At 47.0% G+C, this 17,953-nt stretch overlaps 1 protein-coding gene across 6 annotated transcripts; it reads left to right on the top strand.

The window, feature by feature from the left end:
* Positions 1 to 971: 971 nt before the first annotated feature.
* On the top strand, positions 972 to 16,002 carry FCRL1 (Fc receptor like 1). Of its 6 annotated transcripts, XM_070396301.1 has the most exons (12): positions 976 to 1,041; positions 3,032 to 3,141; positions 3,644 to 3,664; positions 6,680 to 6,949; positions 8,521 to 8,808; positions 8,972 to 9,250; positions 9,578 to 9,691; positions 11,451 to 11,478; positions 12,698 to 12,780; positions 12,981 to 13,052; positions 13,627 to 13,658; positions 14,767 to 16,002. In XM_070396301.1, exons 2-12 carry the CDS (start codon positions 3,105 to 3,107, stop codon positions 14,836 to 14,838), a joined length of 1,296 nt encoding a protein of 431 aa, XP_070252402.1. In that variant the 5' UTR covers positions 976 to 1,041; positions 3,032 to 3,104; the 3' UTR covers positions 14,839 to 16,002. The 6 variants fall into 6 exon arrangements, with proteins under 6 accessions (XP_070252403.1, XP_070252402.1, XP_070252404.1 ...); XM_070396302.1 differs by lacking the exon at positions 3,032 to 3,141 and having other exon boundaries at positions 972 to 1,041; XM_070396305.1 differs by lacking the exon at positions 3,032 to 3,141 and having other exon boundaries at positions 986 to 1,041; positions 5,293 to 6,949; positions 14,767 to 16,001.
* The last annotated feature ends 1,951 nt before the right edge of the window (positions 16,003 to 17,953 follow it).

Genomic DNA, 17,953 nt, shown 5'->3' with positions numbered 1-17,953 from the left:
TCCCGCCTGGTGCTTGCACCTGCTGCCAGCACTCGAGCCACCACTTGAACCCGCTGCTGGTGCCTGGCACCGGCCCCAATCACTCTGCAACGTCAGAGGGTGTGAGTGGCAGCTGCTGGCCCCGATCACCCCTCAGGGCTTCTCCACCTTCCCCTGCTCCTGAGGGGCAATCGGGGCAGCAGCCACTGCTCGCACCCACTGATGGTGCTGGCCCCAATCTCTCAGCACTGTAAGCAGGTGTGAGCGGGGCCAGTGCTGTCAGCGCGTGGGAGCGGGGCCGGCGGGAGTGGGGCTGCTGGCAGACAGGGGACTGAGGGCCAGAGTGAGAGGGGCCATGCAGGGGCACAGAGGATGGGCCAAGACCTGCCCCTGTGCCCACCACAACCTTGTGGCCCACAGTTCCTCTCAAGGTACATGAATATTTATGCACTGGGCCCCTAGTATTAAATAAAAGAAAAACAGAAAAAGAAAAGAGAAAGAGAAAAAATAGATAAGAAAAGAAGAGATAAATAAGAGATAAAACAGAAATAGTAAAGAGAAAATAAATGAAAAAAATAAAATATAAATGAACAAATAAAGAAAAGATTTAAAAAGTGGAGTTCTTCTCTACATACTTTTGAGCCTGCTGCTATTACTAGTACCCTTTCAACCTGTTATTAGTGGAGTTTGTTGGATTTTGCTCTGGTTTTGTCCAAATCTGGCCACATGGTGTGCTGGTTCCTGGCCTTCCAGGAGGTTCTCTCATGCAAGTCGTTACTAGTTGCTGTCCCTTGGCATCCTGACTGAAGCTTGGCAGGGCACCTTTCATCTTCTCAGCCTCTACAGAACAGAAAATAGAAACTGGCCATTGGAGCACCTTTGTTTCTTCTTCTATTTTTGTAAACTTACACTGCAGGGTGACTTCCGGTCCCGACTTCCTCAAACATCTGAGGAATTCACCTCTTCACTCTGAGGTAAATGCTTTTTTTGGTGAGAGAACATCTCAGATTACAGTCCCTGGCCTTGTCCTCATGCTGCTGAATCTCTTGCTGTTGCTCTGTGGTGAGTAGGACAACGCAGAGTCTGGGGTTCCATCACATGGGGGCTCTGTCTTCTATAGAGCTGTGGGACTCTCAGGAGAAGAGTCTGCCTGCCTATGCTCAGGGATGCTTGGATCTCTACTTCCAACTGAGGGTGGAGTCAGGCAGAAAGTGGTAGATACAGGAAAGCCAGGTTTTTAAAAAGGAAATGATCGTTTTAGCTTTTATCTCATAGGATGTGTTCACTGTCTGTCTTTCTACTTTTATTTATTTATTTTTATATATTCTTTATTGATTTCAGAGAGGAAGGGAGAAGGAGAGAGTTAGAAACATTAATGATGACAGAGAGTCATCGATCGGCTGCCTCCTGCTTGCCCCACACTGGGGACGGAGCCTACAACCTGGGCATGTGCCCTGAGAATCGAACCCTGACCTCCTGGTTCATAGGTTGATGCTCGACCAGTGAGCCACACCAGCCGGGCTGTCTTTCTACTTTTTTTTTATTGTTGTTGTTAATCCTCACCTGAGGATATTTTTCCATTAGTTTTTAGAAAGAGTGGGAGAGAGAGGGAAAGACAGAGAAACATCGATGTGAGAGGAACACATCGATTGGTTGCCTCCTGCACGAGCTCCGGCCAGGACCCAGGGCAGGGAGGAGCCTGCAACCCTGGTATGTGCCCTTGACCAGAATCGAACCCGGAACCCTTTGGTCCGCAGGCGGATGCTCTATCCACTGAGCCAAACTGCCTAGGGCATGTCTTTTAGTGGATGATTTTGTTTTTGGTATTTTCAATAGCCACAAAGATAGTTTGTACAACAAATTGGTCTCTCAGTTCTTTGCCCTTCTTACTATAAACATTGTTTTTCTTTATCTTTTTATGACCTTCCATTCCTACCATCAGTCCCTAGAGCATTGCTAACAACTGCCCTATTTCCAAAATCGTTGTTTTCAGCATCAGCCCCCCTTCCCCACACAACTAACAGACTGTATCTCCAGCTCACGTTCTCTAATGCTGTCTCCAACATGTCTTCAACTCCCCAAGATTACTTTTCCATTGTCAATTACTATGCTCTGCATCCTCTCTTCTCACAGTAGTCAACTTAGACTCTAGTCTAGTCCATCACAATACTCCGTTGCATATACCTTCATCTCTCTCCCCCCGCAGCAGTCTCCTGATTAACGCAGATTTCTGCATGCTTCACACCTGTGCCTGGGCAGCTGAATGTGACTTCATACCAAAGGCACAATCAGGCCGCTAGTCTAAAATAAAATCCCAAACTATTACCAAGTCCAGTAACCCCCCGACTGGCTCCTGCTTACGTCTCTCACACCGGTATCAACCGCTGTCGGTCCACCGGGTCGATTCCGGACGCGCTGGCCTTCGTATCCCAACGTGGGAAAGGTGATGCCTTCTTAACGTCTTTGCAGGCGCTGCGTCCCTTCCAGAAATGATCGTTTCCAAATACTCAGTAGGCTTTCATTCTAATTTCACTTAGGTTTCTCCTCGATTGACATCTATCTAAATAGTCAAGACCATCATGAGATCAGCAGTAACTTATTTCTCTGATTTATTTTTCTTATGGCACTAATCACTCTCTGAAACCATGCCATATATTTATTTTTAATTGACTCTCTTCCACTGAAATGTAAAATTTTGACAACAAAGACTACCATTCATCTTTATTCCTGTAACATAGTGCCATCTACAATGCCTCATATATGGTATTTGTTGTATAGATGAATAAAGAAAATGTGATTTTTATGTAAGCCTTTATCCATTCTTTTCTTCTACCCGAGGAACTAATTTCTTAAATAATAAACATTTAACCTAAAAAAAAGAAGGCATCTCAGACTAAACATGGGCTTAAATAGATGACAATAATAATGAGATAATATTTACTGAATGTTGAATAAATTCTAGGCACTATTCTAAGCATTTTATGGCTATCAACTTATTTAATTCTCACAAAACTCTATGAGGCAAGTCTGTTATTGTCTCCATTTTTTTCAGAAAAGAAAAGTACAGAGAGATGAAACCTTTTTCTCAGGGTGACACACCGTGTAAGAGGAAGAGCCTCTGACCAATGCCATCGGGCTGTAGAGCCTGCGTTCCCACAGCAGGTGCAGTGTTAGTGACCACCAGGCCTGAGCCTTCCCACTGTCCTGTCCTGGCTCCGGTTACATGAGGCAGCATTAGAGCGGGGTCATCCGGACCTTTGAGAGGGGGCCTGGAAATAGGCGGCTTGAAGAAGGGAGCTGCTAAGTAGTTCTAAGACAAAGGCACCATCGTGTAATTATAAATGAGAGAAGTCCTTGGAAGTTGCTTTATAATCATAAAATGAACTATGTGCTGTTTATGGGCAGTGTCTTATGGGTGATGTGGAATGTGAGAAAAGGAATGGAGAGAAAGAAGAAAAGAAGGAAGGAAGGGTAAAAATCAGGAGGAAGGGAGGAAAGAAGAGAAGAAAGGGAAGAGAGAAAGAGTGAAGGAAGAAGAAGGGAAAGATGTGGGGGAGGGCGCAGGGAGGGAGGGCCTGTTGTTGGGAAACTCTTTGGAAAAGTAAACTTGGCCTGGGTTTTGGATTTGGTGTTCCGCACTGACCTCTGCCGAATTCTCTCCCAGGTCAGCCCTGTGAACCAACAGGTGAGTTGCACTTCCCTTTCCTCTTCATGGTCGGTGGGTACCTTGACACGTGGGCCAACCCCGGAGGCCAATGGGTGGCTGTCTGACATCTGGTGACAGCTACCGAGGTGTATAAACAACCGTGGCTCATTCGGGCCTAGGCTGCTGTGTTCACATTTGTTTCTGTACCTGATATTTGCATGTTCAGCTTGGGGAGCAGGTGTTGGTCTTCCCTCAAAACCACAGTCTTTTTTTTTCCCCTGGGAAGTCCCAGCTTAGGGAGGGATATGCTGCTTGCACACAGAGGTCATGGGTGTCAAAGATTGATTTTACTTTATTTACATAACAAATTTTTTCAGAATTCTTTATTGTTGAAAGTATTACATATGCTCCCCTTTTTCCCCATGGATTCCCTCCAGCCCGCCCCTGCGCCCCACCCCAGGTCCTTACCACCCCACTGTCTGTGTCCACGGGTTATGCATATATGCATACAAGGTCTTTGATTGATTACCTCCCACCCAGCCACCCTCCCTCAAAGATTGATTTTAGAAGAATCTCTGCCCTCGCAGCCTCAGGGGCTCTGAGGTCCCAGTGTAATCCTCCGCTGGGTGTTACACCAGGAGGGAGAAAGGAGTCACATACCCACGGAGAACACCGTTACAGCCAGCCCTGGGGCCACGTGCAACATAAAATAAGGCTGCCGACTCCTTCCCAGTGTAGCTGAGCTGCTGCCACAGCAGTTACCCAGCGTGGTTTCTCTCTCGGACTTTGATTTCTGCAAACTTACTTCATTGTTCTGATCCTCACTTAAGGTCTTACCTTTACCAGATGGAGAGAGGAGACCATTTCCCCCCAGAAGAAATATGTCACTGAAGTGTGTTTCAATGTAATATGTGTCAGAACTCTCTTTTTGTACATAAAATACTAAGCACAGGGTTAAACGAGGCTGTCCTGTCCCATCAGGAACACAGGCTGCACGTGTAGCGAGGGAACCCCAGATTAGTGTTCCTGTGATGAGAGATACTCAGAGCTGACTCCTCCGGCTGGGTCCTTCACCTGGTGTTTGTCTGAGTCTGTGCTAATGCCACGGTGTCTTATCCTTGGTCCTGTTTTTCCTCCGAAAAGCCACACAGGTGCCTAGTCCTAGCCTAAGCCACACCCAGGGTGATGAAAGCTTCTGCCACCAGGAATTTCCCATGGAGCCTCTGTGCCTGAGAATTATCTCTATATATAAAAACCTAAGTGACCATTACCACCAGACGACCGGCCAGTAGCTATGATGTGCACTGACCACCAGGGGGCAGATGCTCAACACAGGAGCTGCCCCCTGGTGGTCAGTGCGCTCCCACAGCAACCTCCCATGGTGGCTGGCCCACCTCCTGTGGTCCCGGCTTGCGCTATTGGCCCTGATCGGGACTGGGCAAGATGGCCCCAATTGGCCCCGATCACTGGTCAGGCTGAGGGACCCCACCCGTGCACAAATTCGTGCACCAGACCTCTAATTTGAAATAAGCTTCAAGCTTTAAGATTGAGCTCCAAATCCTTGAAAACTGCGCTTTCTGATGTCCTACTCCATCCCCAACCCAGGCTCATTCAGAAAAGTGGCCTACAGGTGCCCAGGTACCTTTTTCCTTCCCTTTTCTGCTCAGGCCCTACACCTATGCTGCTCCTCAGGCCTCTAGGGACTGCAGTTATCCAAGGAGAGAAAGTGACTCCACTGTGCAGGGCATCCCACCCCCCAGCACGGGCCAATCTTGTCGCATCATTCTGGAACTGATGTTCTGCAAGTCCCAAGGCACAGCATTTCAGGGTAAAGATTACAGATATCAAACCAGAAATAAACCCCAGGGGATCTGGAACACTTGGCATTTTTAGCTGGTGAATTAAAGATGCATCAGCCCATGAAACATCAAATTCCCTGAGAGCACTGGCCATTCAGGGGTTTGTTTATTCAACCCTCAGAGCCTCTACTATTTGGGAAGTTTAAAGAAATACCTCTTTCTTTCCTACCATAAGGAGATGAGATGAAAGCAGAATACAAATATAACCATCTTTAATTCATCCAGGAAAAAGCTCCTCTGGCAAAAACATACATCCCCGAGGCTCAAGGCATGGATTAAATTTTCTCCTTGTAAACATGGCTTCTAAAGGGGCTTGTAAAGAAGTCTCACAAGAAAAAAAAAGAAAAAACCCTACAAACAAACAGACATAAATATATGAAAACAGGTAAAAAAAAAAAGTCTCAGAACACAGGCTGTGCAGACGTGTGGATTGAGGACATTTCTAAGCAAGTACATGCCTGCTTCTTTCATTACAATAATAAGGGCAGAAGAGAATAGGTAAAGAAGGAAGTGAGTTTCTCTAAGTCTTTCCCAGATCCTCCAGGTTTTATATTCTGTCTTTGAAAGAGATAGTCTGAGATGTCAGGGGAAAGGAGACAAAAGAAAATAGCCACTAAGGCCTACAACAAGGATGGTTGAAATATATTCACTTTCCCGAAGACTTCAAGCTGCAATGACAGTTGTCAGGATCCCTGCACGGTCTCCAGAAAAGCTGCTCTTAGTTCATGGATAGAAACTTCAGTGAGTAGGACCGAGTCAAAGGTAAGGGCTGCCTGTGGTAGGAGGCGATGCTACACAGAGGCAGGTGTGTTGGGGGTGAGCAGATGGCCGAAGAAAGCCCATGGACCCACTTGTGGGTGGTGATGTGATCCGTGTGTCCAGTTGGCTGGTTCTCACTCTTTTCTTATTTTTGTTGATTTCAGAGAGGAAGGGAGAGGGAGATAGAAATATCAATGATGAGAGAGAATCATTGATCAGCTGCCTTTTGCACACCCTCTACTGGGGATCGAGCCTGAATCCCAGGCATGTGTCCTTGACCGGAATCAAACCCAGGACCCTCCAGTCCACAGGCTGCCACTCTATCCACTGAGCCAAACCAGCTAGGGCAGGCTCTCAGTCTTGTTTCAAATGCTAAGAATACAAAATGACTTTGAATGCCATTGCCCTGGAATATGTGTTTAATCCTTCTCTCTAGCGCTGCTTTTGACAGTCAGCCCTCCTCGACCCATAGAGGGGAACTCAATGACCCTGACCTGTAAGACCCAACTCCTAACACAGAAGATAGATGTCCTGCTCCAGTTCTTCTTCTTCAAAGACGGCTCTGCCCTGGGGCTGAGCTGGAACAACTCCTCGGAGCTCCAGATCACCGCCCTGAAGAGGAAAGATTCAGGGTCCTACTGGTGTGAAGCTCAGGCAAAGGGACTTAAAGTCATACGGAGCAGGAGAATCCAGATAGATGTGCGGGGTGAGTGCCACTGGGGCCCTCTGCTGGGTGGTCAGGGGGCCGTGAGCCTGGGCTGTGCTGACTGCTCTGTTCTGCTCCTGAGCGGCTCTCTCTAGGCGAGTCCTTAGGGGTCCTCCGTTCTCCTCGCTATTCCCATTCAAGCGAGCAGAAGAATATTTAGACAAACTTTATTGTGTGTCTTCACTCTGCTGGAGAGAGTGGAGAAAATCTACATAATACATGGTCCCTGATACAAGCAGCTGTTGCTCACTCAGCATTTTGAACAACCACGGTGAAATAGAGGGTGTTGTTGTATAGGAAGGGCTATTAATAAAAATACTGAGAAGAGAGAAAGATGACCGAGGTTGCAAGAGAAGGCTTTGTGGACTAGGCTATTACAGAGGGGCTTATGGAAGAAAAGTGTGGGCCTGGTTTTTAAAGATAGAAAAGATGTTTTCTGATTCAAAATCACAGATGTTATTGCAAGTCAGGGCCGATGCTTCTAACAGCCTTTCATTCTCGGACAAAGATGTGTCCATTGCTCCATAAAGCAGCTGTTCTCCAGATGCCTGGGCTTCGCAGACCTGCTCACAATCAACATTGGTGATGGTGGAACACACACACACACACACACACACACACCACATACCACACACACACACACATCCCACCCACCCCCTCCACATCCCCCCCCACACCATACACACACACCCCACAACCCCCACCCCCCTCCACACCATACACACACACCCACACACACCACACACACACAACACACACACCACAAACCACACACACCACACACACACACATTACACACATCACACACCACAAACACACCACACACACCACAAACATAGCACACACACACCACATACCACACACACATACCACACACACCACACACACACCACACACACCACAAACACATCACATACACACCACACACCACACACACACCACACACACACACCACACACACCACAAACACATCACATACACACCACACACCACACACGCACTACACACACACACACCACAAACACACCACACACACACACACCCCACAAACCCCCTCCACACACACCACACACACACATACCACACACCACACACACACTACACACACACCACAAACACACCACACACACACACACCCCACAAACCCCCTCCACACACACCACACACACACACCACACACACACACACACACACACACACACACACACACCAACCTAGAGAGCAGGCCCTATTCCAGCACAGAGTTGGAAGCACCACTCAAACCCAGGCAGTCTGATCTGCAACATGCAATATTAACCAGTAGCTTTTGTGCCGTGAGGAGTGAGTGAGTGAGAGACATCAGGGTGGTGGGAGGTGATGCTGCATCCTCCATGGTGATATTATGGTGTCTTCTTATCCTACCACCATGAACCCAAACAACGCCAATTTCAAATCAGCAGAACCCCCGGCCCCTCCCCCCAATGAAACTACATAAATGATTGACTTTATCCAACCCTTTTCCCCAGGACAGCATCCTCACTCCTGCCCCTGAAACTCTTCCTCAGGGCTCACGTGTCATTTGTGTTTGACAGGAGTCCCTGTCTACAACGTGAGCTTGGCGACACAGCCCCCAGGGGGCCATGTGATGGAGGGAGAGAAGCTGGCTCTGGTCTGCATGGCCGCGGGGGGCACAGGAGACATCACCTTCCGGTGGTACCGAGGGGCCCTGGGGTCAAACCTGGGAGCCAAGACCCAGCACTCCCTGACGGCGGAGTTTGAGATTCCTGCGGTGGGCGAACAGGACGCTGAGGCCTATTACTGTGCAGCGGACAACGGCTACGGCCCCAGCCTCAGTGGGCTCGTGAGCATCGCTGTCAGAAGTAAGTGCCCCTGCCCATCAGCTGGCAGGAGCTGGCACTCGGGTACCCCTGTTTCCTCGGGGGCATCCTGAGGAAGCTCAGGGGGGCCGAGCGCCTGAGGGAAGAGATGGTGAGCCTGCCACACTGTCAGACACCCTCTCAGACACCCCACCATCTTTTTCAGTTCCAGTGTCTCAGCCAGTCCTCACCTTCAAGGCTCCGGGGGCCCAGCAGGTGGTGGGGGACGTGGTGGAGCTGCACTGCGAGGCCCAGAGCGGCTCTCCTCCCATCCGGTACCAGTTTTACCTCGAGGATGTCCCTCTGGGGAACAGCTCAGCCCCCTTCGGAGGAGGAGCCTCCTTGAACCTCTCTTTGACCTCAGAACATCGTGGGAACTACTCCTGTGAGGCCGACAATGGCCGGCGAGCCCAGCGCAGTGAGGCGGTGCCCCTCTATGTCACAGGTACAGCTCAGCCCACCGAACGGTCTTGGTGAACGTCTCTTTCTCAGCAGCCTGGGAGGGTTTCTCCGGCCTCGCAGTGTTTTTGCTGCTGTGTTACCCCAGATGGGGTTCGGTGGGTGGTGCCGCCCTGGGGGTGTATCTGAGGGGCCTGGAGGACCTCGTGGCTGGGTGCATCTCTGGTTCTTTCATCGTTGAGAAGAAAGTCTCTAGATAATTAAGTCTCACTGCCCCTTCCCCCTGCGAAGGGCTGACCTTGGCCTCAAGACGGCTGCTCTCCAAATCGAAGTCCTTCTCCCTGGCAGCTTACACACAGGTCTCTCTCCCCAGTGCCTGCAGAGGACAGAGAAAACCCTGCTTCACCCATCCTTGAGGGGCTGCTTGGAGGCCTTGGTCTCGCCACTATGGCCCTACTCTTTTGCTGTTGGCTCAAGAGAAAAGCAGGTGAGTATTTATGGAGATTGGTATGCTGTTACCGTGACCTTGGTTTTCACTGAAATAGGCTGCATTTGTGTCACGTATACTATAAAGAATGAATGCATCGTGTGCGTCACCCTGCCTGCAGACCTGCTTACAACTCCCAGCAGGGAATGGCCCCTATTAAAGCAATGTTGTTAGTCAAGTTCCTATCCCCTTTGTATTATCAGTTGAAATCCAACTGATATCTAATGATTCTGTGATTTAATTTTTTTAAAAATGTATTTTATTGATTTTTTACAGAGAGGAAGGGAGAAAGATAGAGAGTCAGAAACATCGATGAGAGAGAAACATCGACCAGCTGCCTCCTGCACATCTCCTACTGGGGATGTGTCCGCAACCATGGTACATGCCCTTGACCGGAATCGAACCTGGGACCTTTCAGTCCGCAGGCCGATGCTCTATCCACTGAGCCAAACCGGTTTCGGCTGTGATTTAATTTTATATGAAAATGTAACTATTTAAATAAAGAATCAGCTACTGGATGAGAAATACAGGGAGCAGTTCCAGCTATACTGACCCTCTCCCAACTAAAGTCAATGCATCAATTCTTATGCACCTTAGACTGAAATTACATGCCTGCTCCCACCCCCCACCCGCCCCAATGCTTATCCACACATCCTCACATTCTACTCATTGCTGGGTCTTTTCCACTTTTCAGTTTAAATGTCATTTTAAAAAATACATATTTTTAAAATTGATTTTAGAGAGGAAGGGAAAGGGAGAGAGAGATATAAACATCAATGATGAGAGAGAATCATTGATCGACTGGCTCCTGTATGCCCCACATTGGGGATTGAGCCTGCAACCCGGGCATGTGCTGTGTCTGGGAATCGAACCGTGACCTTCTAGTTCATAGGTCGATGCTCAACCACTGAGCCACACCGGCCAGGCTTAAATGTCATTTATTCCCCAAGAGGCTTCACCTGGCCACACAGCCTACAATTCTCTTCTAGTATTCATCAACAGAGTACCAAGTTATTTAGTTTTTCACTTTTATCCCCATTGGTAATTAAATATTTATTTGTACCTTTAATCTTGGTTTCTTGGTCTCCATTGATCAAGTTGGAGATGAGGCAAGAGAAGACACTATGAGCTTCTCATTTAAATTACAAGCTTTTTCTGCATCTTTGGGTGCCTTACCCTATCTATCATAGGGCTGGGCAGTACCTCCCCTGCAGGATCTTGTCACGATAAAACTAGGTCAGCCGTGGGCAAACTACGGCCCGCGGGCCAGATCCGGCCCGTTTGAAATGAATAAAAACTAAAAAAAAAAAAAAAAAAAAAAAAGACCGTACCCTTTTATGTAATGATGTTTACTTTGAATTTATATGAGTTCACACAAACACTCCATCCATGCTTTTGTTCTGGCCCTCCGGTCCAGTTTAAGAACCCATTGTGGCCCTCGAGTCAAAAAGTTTGCCCACCCCTGAACTAGGTGGTGTGGTTGTACGATCAGAAGCAAAAAATCTAATAGATGTGAAGGCTCGAAGGCTTGAGCTCAAGTCTAAGCTTTGGTATTCACTGTCATTGGGAAGCTCGCTTAATTCTTCTAGGCCTGAGTCTCTTCATCTGCAAAATGCAGGACCGGCCTGAATGGCGGCCAGTTTGTCCCTTGGGCACACAGTGGCATCTGTGACGGGCAGAAACATGCCCGCACAAGCGCTACAGGAAAGCTGGTGAAAAGAGTTCCCCACTGACGTGTGTTCATGTGTTTGACTTTCAGGAAGACGTCCAGCCAAGGACCCACCCAGGTGAGCCTCTGCTTCCTCTTTCTGCATGGACAGTGTAGAAAGATCTATTTTATAAAAGTTAAATGGTCCTCTCTCAGGAGCTTTTTTCATGTTAAAATATAGATATATTTTACTAACTTCAGAGAGGAAGGGAGAGGGGGAGAGAAATAGAAACATCAATGATGAGAGAGAATCATTGATTGGCTGCCACCTGCACACCCCACACTGGGGATGGAGCCAGGCATGTGCCCTGACTGGGATTTGAACCGTGATCTCCTGGTTCATAGGTCAATGCTCAACCACTGAGCCACGGCAGCCGAACCATATTTTTATTATATCCAAAACTTCCACCACACAGTTCCCTCACTGATAACCTGGAATATTCATTTGCTCTTCCTCTTCTTTTATATATTAACAAATTAATCTAAATCCTTTCATTATTCTTCCTAATTTACCACCTTCACTAAATCTGTAGAATAAGAAAGCTACATTACTTTGACTCATTAGATGCATTCATTCAGTCAGTTCACCAATATCTGAGGGTCTGCAAGTCATTCCATCGAGTGCTGAAAGGCCTGAAAATATATACAAATTTTGAGAGTCGTGAAGTATCATAGATAAATATACATTTCTCTAACACACGCCAGAAAGTAGTGAACATACTGAAAATTTTCATGATGAAGTTCTTTAGGAGTTTAGAAGAGGGAAAGGTTTGTAGAATGCTTTCATCTGGGGATATCAATATGTACTTGATATGTTCTATAGTGTGTTATTGTTTATGCCAACAAAAAAGATGTGTGTTTCCCTCCCCCACTAAATCAGAGTAGCATGTACACGCCAAGACAACCATCTTATTTTCTTTCCTCAAGACCCTTGTTCGGCTAGAACATGCTTTCCATGTCGAGTGAGTCAATATTTCTTCATTTGGTACTTACTGAGCACCCGTAATGTGAAAGGCACTATCCCGGGTGTGGGCAATGCCACAGTGAGCCAGTCAGCCGAGGACCTTACACTTCTGGACTGTATGCCTAGAGATACTCTGCCTTGTCTTACTCAGCCCCTGTACTGGGCTGTGGCTTCTACCATACAGCGGTGCGGATTGCTGATTTCCCCAGAAATCACTATTCTACTTAGAACTCTTTCCAACAGGCCCCTCTCATTCAGTGTCTTACTCATAATCTCAGATGGCGACGTCTGGAATGTTAGTACAGATGGATAGCACGTGTTTCTGTGTTTGCAGGAGCCCTCCCAGCCTTCCACCCCGAGAATTCACCTACGTGAACGCAACGGCTCCAGTGCAGCAGCCGCCGACATATGGAAACGGTGAGGTGTCCCCATGACTTGGAACAAGGCAGGTAGAGCGAGCCAGGGAAGAGGCCACGGGGTCATGTCTGCTGGTCAAACCTGGCCTTGCTGTGCTCCGGCCACCTCCCGTCTTCAGGGCTGAGAAGGGGGGTGTCTGCAGCAGTTTAAATGGCAGGAAGAAGGGACTGTGTCGTAACGCCTCCTTTCCCCTCTTTCAGTGAATGTTGTCAGTGGAGGTGAGATTTACTCCCTGGTGTACCATATGCAACAGGAGCGGCGATCAGCGCCAGGTAAGACACGAGGGAGCGCATTTTTCTCTGACTTTTGTCTTGCCTGGAACCAAGAAAGGGTTGTGTATAGCTGTGCTCCTCTGTGTGGTCGCTTCTGCCCTTGGCGCTGACTGCGCACCGTTGTGCCTCTCCGAGGGCCGGCCTTCGGCCTGGAACCTGCCTCGAGGAGAACCCAGTGCCTGACGGTGGAGTGTACACCTCACTCTGCAGTCAGGTGCAAGCCCTGGAGAGGTGGCTTCTGCTTTTCTCCGTGACGAGCCCTATGCACTCCCTGCAGCACCCGACACAGCCGCCCAATGCTACTGTTGCCCTACCTGGTACACGGTGGGCCCAGAAATGCTGGCGGATGTAAATGCCAGGAGGGACCTCCTTATCCTCCCACCCCCAGGCTGTTACTTTTTCTCTGCATCTAAGGGAAGTGTATTTGTGATAGGCAGGAAAGTGAGACAAAAATAGTAAGAGAAATAAATCCATGGGCGATAGACCAGAGAGGAAGAAGCCTTTATTAAAACTAACTTAGTGAAGGACTTTAAGTGTAAGTACAACCTCATAGCATGCACCCCTTTCTTCACAGTACCACCCCCGAGGACACAGACGCAGGATAAGGTGAGTTGGAATTCCTCCAGGCTCTTTCTTCTGGGGTCTGGTTGTCATACTTTTAAAATGATGGCCACTAAGGAAAAATGAAAGATCCCATGGTCTACCTTCTCCTTTGTCTTCTCACACATTGGGGAGAAAAACGTTCAGTCCTAACAATGAAGTGTCACTGTAGAAGGGCATTTGGGAGGCTTGCGTATACATGTATTTTAGCCATGGACATTGGGTGACTTGGGACTAAACTGTAGTGTTTACCCGGTCTAAAATTTTTATTTAAAAATCTTTATACTGAAATACTGTTAAGCTGTACATATATAACTTTGTGCTGTAAGGTTAACTAAATAACACATCTACATATATAAAAAGCTAATAAGCAAAGTGTCCCCTCTGGAGTTCAACTGAGAGACTGGGAGTTCAATTGCTCACTATAACATGTGCTGACCACCAGGGGGCAGCATGGACCGAGGGGAGGCCCCGGCCGGCAGACAAAAGGCCCCGATCAGCCCTGATTGCTGGCCAGGACCCTACCTGTGCATGTATTTCATGCACAGGGGCCTCTAGTAGAAATATAAATTAATAAGCTAAACAGTGATGTTTATAATTAAAAATAGGTAATTTCTAAACTTTGAACAATTCATAACAACCTTGATGATACAAAAATGCTTTCATAAAATGCTGAAATAGCGATTCTGCATGGATGCAGGGACAGCAGGTGCTTTGCAATTTTGTTAAGTGTGGTGTGACGGTCAACTGTCTCAGGACAGAATTCAAGTCCGTGGTAAAGCCCGGGCGGCACGCTACCTTTAGTTTATGAATACCAAATTCTGAAATTAAAAAAAACCTGACAGCCCCTGGGACTGCCTCGCAACGGCCCATAAGAAGGAGAGAGGCCTCGTATGTTTGGGTCAGTTTGAAGGTCATGAGTAGCACCTCTGCAGCCCATCAGTGATTGCAGACCCTCTGAAACGGCTGCCCCAGGGCCACAGTCTTCCAGTAACTTCTAATTCATGTGCTGCACGGCGCACCATGCCTTTAGCTCTTGGGAAAGAGAACTGGTGGGAGGCAGGCTCTCCCTGTGTTCCCTGCTCGGGCCCTACCCCTGTGCCTCTGCTTCTAGGACCCCTCAGCCATCTACTCTGGAGTGAAAACCGCAAGCAGTTCAGATGATGACTACGAGGATGCTATTTAAGTTATGGAAGACTCTGCTCTTTATAAAGCATCTGTGACCCAGGCCTCAGAACCACTGTGTTCTTCAGAGATCTGGGGAATCCGCTGTCCAGTAGCCCCATCCAGGGGAATGCCCTCCACGAGACGATTTCCACCTCTACTGGAAGGCAAAGTTGGCTCAAGCCCCGAACACACCACCCCAGAGACCCCACATGAATGAAGAAATGGGAAGGCCTCTGCTACCAGAACCTGATGCTTGCTGGTTCTTTCAGGCCCAGGTCCAATTGTGCTCTCCTTTTTCTAAGAGGAAACAGGACAGGATAAAAGCACTTAGGACTTTGGGGTCGAGGGAAAGTGGGGCTTAAGGTGCACAAAACCCAAGGTTAGTGATTTTGTGGGACTTCTCCATACAGAGCTGTGTCCATCATGTGGTTCAGGTGCCTCTTCTGCTCAGACGGTACTGACCACTTACATTAATCTTCCTGTTTCTCCATAAAATATGTGACTCGTCACATTTGAAGTCACTGTTACCAAACCAGAATTAAAACAATGTTACATAAGACATCACTGCGGTTCTGCTCAATGTTAACATATTTTGTATGTACAAGCCCATCTGGATTTGTAGTGAGATATATTTGTGCTTGTCACCACATCCAGTGTTCTGCCTTTGCTGCAGCCCCAGAAGCTTTGTGAATGTAATTTTTTATTCACAAATGTTGTGAAAACACGTGATAATATGATTTGGAGTTTGTATTTTAATTTTAAATCAATCATTTGCCAACGCTTATAAATTTAAACAATATAAAGCATAAAATGTAAAAAATTAAAGTCTTCCCTGTAATTTAACACAAGTGGCCCCCATTGTTAAACATTAAGCATTGTTAAAATCACAGCTCTGCAGAGATTTTTCTATTTTTGTACAGACATTTATACATCATTGTAAGTATGTAAATATTTAGAAATATATCTATTTAATAAAATACCATGAAATGTTTTTTTAAAGTTGAAAATGCTACCATTTACTCCTCTAGACAAACATATCAAATATGATGAATATAAAAAGAAAATTATATGATAAACTCAAAAACAGCCTCTGATTCTGAATTCTGTCAGTGTTCTTACCTTTTGGGACAGCGTGAATGGACATTATTATGCTAAGCGAAGTAAGCCAGTCAGAGAAAAATGAATATCACATGATCTTACTTTATGGAATCTAATAAACTGATGAACAAAATAGAAATAGAGGCATGGATACATGGAACAGAATGACAGCTGTCAGAGGGGAGGGGGGAAGGAGAGGCTGGATAAAAGGAGGGGAAGGGATGAGACAAAGCACATATATTCATAACCCATACACACAGATACAGCGTGGTGATCGCCAGAGGGAAGTGGTGGTGGGGTGGGTGGAGTTGGGCAAAAGGGCGGAAAATGGAGACATCTGCAATAGTGTCAACAATGAAAATAAAGTAAAAAAAAAAAAGAAGACTGAATATTATTATAATCTTGAAAGTAGTCAGCCACATTGTAAAAAATAGATACTATAAAATGTCTACAGTCTCTAGGTGCTACTTTCTGTGTTATACATAAATATATTGCTAGCCAATTACTGTTTCCCACACTTTATTTTTTTGTTAATCCTCACCTGAGGATATTTTTCCATGGAAAAGAGAGGGATGGGGCGGGGGGTCAACTGAGGAAAAAGAAGACATATGTAAAACTTTAGACAATAATAAAAAATAAAAAAAATAAAAGAGAGGGAAAGACAGAGAGAAACATCGGTGTGAGAGAAACACATCGACTGGTTGCCTCCTGCCCGGGCCCGGGCTGGGGAGGAGGCTGCAACCAAGGTGCATGCCCTTGACCTGGATTGAACCTGGGACCCTTCGGTCTGCAGGCTCACGCTCCATCCACTGGGCCAAACTGGTTAGATCCGCACAGATGCTTTCTTACACTGCAGAAGGCCAGGGATTGGGCACTCTTCTGGATGGTCTAGTCCAGTGGTCGGCAAACTGCGGCTTGAGAGCCACATGCGGCTCTTTGGCCCCTTGAGTGTGGCTCTTCCACAAAATAAATACCACGTGCGGGCGCGCATGTACAGTGCGATTGAAACTTCGTGGCCCATGCGCAGAAGTCGGTTTTCAGCCTGGCGAGTCTATTTTGAAGAAGTACTGTTGATATTTGGCTCTGTTGACTAATGAGTTTGCTGACCACTGGTCTAGACCAGTGGTTCTCAACCTTGGCTGCACATTAGAATCACCTGGGAATCTTTTCAAAATCCTGATTTCTGGGCCTCATCCTCCGGAAATTCTGTTTCTTTGTTACTAATGTTGTGGCACCACCCCATAACAAAGAAACAGAATTTCCGGAGGATGAGGCCCAGAAATCAGGATTTTAAAAGGATTCCCAGGTGATCCTAATGTGCAGCCACGGTTGAGGACCACTGGTCTAGACTTAGGGAAATCAAGACCCTGAAGATCAGCTGCAAGCAAAGTGGAGTGGACCCTGTGAAGTCCTGTTAGTTAAACCTTGGATACACCACCCACGAGTAACACCTGTGAACCCTTAACTGGTCTTCATTTACTTTTGAAAAGAAACAGGAAGACCGAGACCCCAGCTGGCCAGGAGAAAACCCAGACATCTCAGAAGCAGACTGCTTCCGCCCAGCAGTCCTGACTAGGCCTGTATCACCCTAAACTTACTGTAGTTGGAGTTACCACATTAAGCTAATCATTTCACTAAACTCTCCACTTTAACTTGCTGTTGTTTTGCTTTAAACCCTGTGCTATTCGTTCCTGATTGTGATATTTGCTTGTATGGTCCTAGTATTCTACTTTGTTATGCTTCCTTGAACTTTTTTTGAAGAATTAAATCCCATCCTTTGTCCCCTGATCAGCAGTAAGCAGCTAGAGCAGGCACTGCCCCTACTCTGCACGATTGAGAAATGAACAAAAAGGGGGTTTGTAACCTAGGAACCAGCTCAAACTGGCCCTATCCTGTTTCTTACAAGATATTGAGAGAGACAACAAAACAAAACTGCCAGTCATGCATCTGAAGCATATGTACAGGAGAAAACGTTACAAACTAAATTCAGAACCTAAAAGGGCTGTGGGACACTTACACCACGGAATACTGCGCAG

Source organism: Myotis yumanensis, unplaced genomic scaffold, assembly GCF_028538775.1.
Source record: "Myotis yumanensis isolate MYYU_CA2020_CCGP unplaced genomic scaffold, mMyoYum1.0.hap1 SCAF_17, whole genome shotgun sequence".
Taxonomy (NCBI): Eukaryota; Metazoa; Chordata; class Mammalia; order Chiroptera; family Vespertilionidae; genus Myotis; species Myotis yumanensis.
The sequence above is the reverse complement of the archived record's forward strand: the minus strand, read 5'-3'. Positions and strand labels throughout refer to the sequence as shown.

What these genes read in the sequence shown, in the direction of transcription:
- FCRL1 (XM_070396301.1), top strand. Translation starts at nt 3,105, where the DNA reads ATGCCATCGGGCTGTAGAGCCTGCGTTCCCACAGCAG. An exon ending in TCAGCCCTGTGAACCAACAG is followed by an intron (nt 3,665 to 6,679) that starts GTGAGTTGCACT and finishes CCTTCTCTCTAG; the next exon opens with CGCTGCTTTTGACAGTCAGC. An exon ending in GGTGCCCCTCTATGTCACAG is followed by an intron (nt 9,251 to 9,577) that starts GTACAGCTCAGC and finishes CTCTCTCCCCAG; the next exon opens with TGCCTGCAGAGGACAGAGAA.